This window comes from Penaeus monodon, chromosome 16 (genome assembly GCF_015228065.2).
Source record: "Penaeus monodon isolate SGIC_2016 chromosome 16, NSTDA_Pmon_1, whole genome shotgun sequence".
NCBI classification, from domain to species: domain Eukaryota; kingdom Metazoa; phylum Arthropoda; class Malacostraca; order Decapoda; family Penaeidae; genus Penaeus; species Penaeus monodon.
In genome coordinates, this window is record NC_051401.1 from 10675646 (window position 1) to 10680600 (window position 4955).

At 38.4% G+C, this 4955-nt stretch overlaps 1 protein-coding gene across 1 annotated transcript in view; it reads left to right on the forward strand.

Moving 5' to 3' along the window:
* Positions 1 to 238: 238 nt before the first annotated feature.
* Positions 239 to 4955, forward strand: part of LOC119582503 (40S ribosomal protein S3-like) — an 11313-nt gene continuing 6596 nt past the window's right edge. Inside the window, exons 1-4 of the mRNA XM_037930793.1 lie at positions 239 to 388; positions 1673 to 1820; positions 4174 to 4345; positions 4565 to 4752. Of these exons, the coding sequence (XP_037786721.1) occupies positions 359 to 388; positions 1673 to 1820; positions 4174 to 4345; positions 4565 to 4752 (538 nt within the window). The 5' untranslated portion in view covers positions 239 to 358. The remainder of the gene's footprint in view (positions 389 to 1672; positions 1821 to 4173; positions 4346 to 4564; positions 4753 to 4955) is intronic.

Sequence of the window (4955 nt, forward strand, 5' to 3'; positions counted from 1 at the left end):
GGAGATATTTTCCGTGTCCGTACTTGTAAATTACCTTCTAGCTTTTGTATTATCTGTATTTGTAGGTTTTATTATTACCATGAATAAATAAATATATACATAAATTCAACAGATAATAATGCATCGCGTTTAACAGACCAACGTGACGAAATCGTCTATCTTCACAGCATCAAAAACTTAAACCGGCGACACCCCCAGGACGTACCTTCCCTTTTAAAAAATACGACAAAAGCCAACGAAAAATATCTCGCACGTAAATAACCCCAATCGGAAAGGAGAAACGAAGAAAGAGACGGTGACTTATTTACCAAAAGGCAGCCCGAGCCCTCAGTCGCCCGCACTCGCTCTTTCCGTCAAGATGGCGACCGCGATCAACAAGAAGAAGAAGGTGCTTATTTTGGGTCGATTTGGGCCGTTTCTTGTACTTCTACGCTTTTATAACGTGATGGGGAGATATTTTGGTAATGGTGGTCTTTCGTGTGGGGGTTTTTAATGGTTCGAATTGGGTGGTTTGGTGAGAAAATGCCACGAGAAGTGATGTTCGGGGAAAACATGCGTTCGGCGTGTTGTGCGGAGGCGACGTCGTGGGTCTTTTTTGTTTGTTTGTTTCATCGTGTATTACGGGAAGATGTCGCTTCTTTCTGGGGATTTTCGCTCTTTAATCGGGTCTTTAGGTTCGTTTGCGCTGGAATTAAGTCCAGGACGGTGTTAAATCTGACTAATATCCGTTGTGTCACGCTGGCTTGTTTTTCTCGCCTCAAGTGTTAAGTCTTGTGTTCGATTTCGAATCAGTTTCCCGTAATTTGCTCTTATTTACCCGTGTTTTGCATCAAGGGGATGCTATCAGTTTGGTCTTTTTAATTTAGTGGTTAATATTTATGACTAGAAACCGTGGTAACTTTTTAGAAATACAAAATCTCTTAATTCTCAAAGATCCTGGAAAGGACAAATACAAATATTTAATTTAAGGAAGTATTGACGATCACTTCTGTTTGTTATTGATTATATTATAAGTTTCCTTGCTGTGGATATGATTGGTCCGGCATGTGTGCTGCAAACAGGTAGAATATTGGCCGAGCTGGTGTAAAGCCTTTTATTGTTTGTAAACACATGATTAGTAGCGAGTGATTGATTTCATTCAATTTAATTCATCAGCCATTTTTATTTTATTTATTTTTCTAAAAGTTGAAATTGAAGGAAAGTAACTTTTTTTTTAATGACTTGATCTCCACACGTCTGCTTCTGCCAGTGTCTAGCTCGCTATACCCTTCGGCGCACTCGGAATAACTAAAAGCACATTGGGTCATCTTAATTGAATTGTAAGACCTTTGGATACGTATCATGTGGAGTGCGTTCAAGCTTTGACAGAATATTGTCCTGTGGCCTTTGGTGCTATCAGGCTAAGCTCGTGGTGAGCCTACAAATTAGAGCAGGTTTCATGTGGACTTGGAGAGAATATATGCAATGATTTTATAGAGAAATGGTTTTCAAAGCGGTTTTAAAAGGTAGAATGGGTGTCTTGTTAACGTACTCTATTGTCATTACCTGTTATCCTGTCGCAGGTGCCACCATCTGTATTAATGTATCTGCCTTCATTAACACTAGAATCTCATGGCTGGGCAGAACATAAGTTGTGTGAATTTTGTTGCTAAATTTTGGTTTTCTTCGACAGTTCGTCAAGGACGGTGCCTTCAGGGCCGAGCTGAACAGATTCCTCACCAATGAGTTGGCTGAGGACGGCTACTCTGGTGTCCAGGTTCGCCACACACCTGCCCGGACAGAGATCATCATTCTCGCCACACGAACCCAGAATGTCCTCGGTAAGTTTTGCGTTTGTAGACTTTGTGAGTTAATTTTTTGACTGTGGGAGTTTTGGTCTTTCTCGAACAATGTTTTATATCATCAGGTTTGTTCTTGTGTGATGAGAAGAAATCTGATGATCATATTCGTTGCATTCACCAGCTGACAATCTTGATGTGATTTGATAACAAGCAAGCACAAAGATTGTTTACAAACTTCTAATGAAACTATGGACGTCCCTGCCATCTTTGAAAGTCTATGCACAGATGTGGCAACTTTAGAAAAAACTACAGGAATCAAACCCATCATTTTTTTTTAAATCTGCAAGATTTTACATAATCCAGACCCCCCATGGGAATCTTACAATGTGTCCAAACCAATTAACCAACCTAACCTTAACCCTGTGGGATTTATACAGTACGATCCATATGTTCCCTAGAGCCCTCATAAACCTCCTATGGCTTTAACCCCTTATTCCCAGTTGTCAGAAATCCCTGAGAGTAATTAAACTCTATGATATCTGGCAATGCCCAGACACTTAAAAGAAGTATAATAAAACGAATACATTAATATGTCAACAGATGGTAGTCACAAACTTTCCCACAAGTGCCTAGTAATACATGGACTACTAGATAGATTGCAGTAATGAGTTATGCGTTAAATTTTTGGTCATGGCAAGGTAAACAAGGATTTAGAAAGTAATGGATTGATCTTTCTTCTGTCTTCTCCTTTGTTTTTGATTTGCATACCTTCTGCCATAGATAAGTGTCTGTTTTTGTCTAGGAAACCACTCCATACTTTTTTCTTGTAATCCTGATTGTCATACATGGAAAATTTTCTAAATTGTGTATTGGTATATACGCTTACCAGTAGTGCAGTATTAATGAATATTCAAACAGTTGCACTAAAATGCATTCTGTAAGGGTAAATAAATTTACAGCAGTAAATTAACCTTATGGTGACAGGTTTTTCCCTCCATGAACTAATGCATGTGCAGACACTTGTTTGAAAAATTAAAAGGGGTTAAGGTATTTGTTACTTACCCTGGTTTTGGGCATGTTATCATGCAAACCCAAAATCCATACCTAACTTTTCCTACCTTTTATTAATTATTTATTATTAATTCCCTAGATGTTTTTTAACAGGTCCACAAACTTGTAAAAGTTTGCAAGATTGTGTCTGTCAGAGACAGTCCCCATCGCAAACTAATGGACACGTGAAATCTATCCTAAATCTCGGGTTACCACAAAAATAGGCATATGAACTGTAAACCTTACTAATGCAGTTGCGTTATTTCCTTAGGCAGTGTATAATTTAACTTTGTAAACATTGTTAGGGATGTGGACCTGTTTACTTTTACTGTTTAATTTTGGAACATGTTCAACAAACCATATATATTTGGCAAGATAGAGCTTGGATTGCTTTCTTGAGTTAAAAGCTATCTGTCACAGTGGTAGGGTAGTTTTATTGTCCTTTTTTGCTGATTTTCTCTAGCAAATAATATTTTAGTATTTTCAAAGTAATTACCAGAGCTATTTTAACCCAGTCCAAATGGATGGCATGTACACACACATTACTTCATGATTGGACACTTTCTAGTTGAGACTTGGTCTTTGGATGTGATCCTGTTGCAAACTCTCACCTATTTTATGTCAGGACTGCAAAATTTTATGCCAGGTCTCTTGTGCTTTTGGTTTGATGTTTACAGTGATTAGGACTTAGATGCTAAGGAGTTAGTTATTAGTCCTTCCTGCCTTGCCTGTTAATTATTCCTTGTTCTTGATTTTCAGATTTTATTTGTTGCTAATAGTATGGGTGATAACCTTAGTATAATCATGTCTTCTACAATCATTAGTAATAAAAAAAAAAAAAAAATTGAAGGGAAATCATATGGTCATTTTGGCCTACTAATTTGTATCCTAGCATGGTGTCCAAAGTTCCCATTGGCATTGAGTTTTAGGTTCATAGGACAAGTTTCACTGATATTTACTATATGGGCTCTGAAGTGCATATTGTGAACAAGTTTTTCTATTTAACATTTGGTTAACACTTACCATCAACAATTCTGATAATTTTCCTTTACCTTACCCTGTAAGTTCCTTTTTTTGTTGTATTCATTCATTCTCCTGGATTTGGGAAAAACTTGGTTGACATAGTTAGAGCATGTACATTTTACATTGTGACTTTCATATAGGAAGATTTTGTATCAAAATTTTTCTATTAAGCACTATAACACACAATATATGATGAAATATTACATTTGCTGTAGACAGCAAATAGATCTGTTTATGGAATTTAGTAATATGTAGAAATTGTTGATTGTTTGTCCGAGTTATGTGCAAGATTTAATATCACTATTACCAATTCCTCCAGGTGAGAAGGGACGACGCATCAGGGAGTTGACATCCCTTGTCCAGAAGAGGTTTGGATTTGCTGAAGGTTCAGTAGAGCTCTATGCTGAGAAGGTTGCCCAGCGTGGTCTCTGCGCCATCGCCCAAGCCGAGTCTCTCCGTTACAAGCTTGTGGGAGGTCTCGCAGTGAGGAGGTAAGACCCCAAAAATTCACAGAGTAATGTATGATTTTGGCAATTGAACCTGTCTGTCTTTTCTCCCTCCCTCTGCAATACGAGAGATGTAGCAAAAGCTTGGTGTTAAGTCTTGATTATATTTGTTGAAATCAAAAATTAAAATTAAATGGTTCCCCTAATGATGACCTATCCTTCCATTGTTTGATATATTCGTTTTTCATCTCGCAATTTCTAAAGGGCCTGCTATGGTGTGCTCCGTTTCATCATGGAGTCTGGCGCTAAGGGTTGTGAGGTCGTGGTGTCTGGTAAGCTGAGAGGTCAGCGAGCCAAGAGCATGAAGTTCACTGATGGTCTCATGATTCACTCTGGTGAGCCCCGCCGCCACTACGTTGATACTGCTGTCCGTCACGTCCATCTCCGCCAGGGTTAGTAGCTTGATTGTTTTACCAGACTATGAATATACCATTTAAAGTTTGAATTGTTCAGTCTGTTTATGCATTAGTACTTGTAGAAGTACTGTTTTAACCAAATTAACTTCTCCCTGCAGGTGTACTTGGTATCAGGTCAAGATCATGTTGCCTTGGGACCCTCTGGCAAAACGCCCCAATTCCCTCCGTTCATTGTTGAG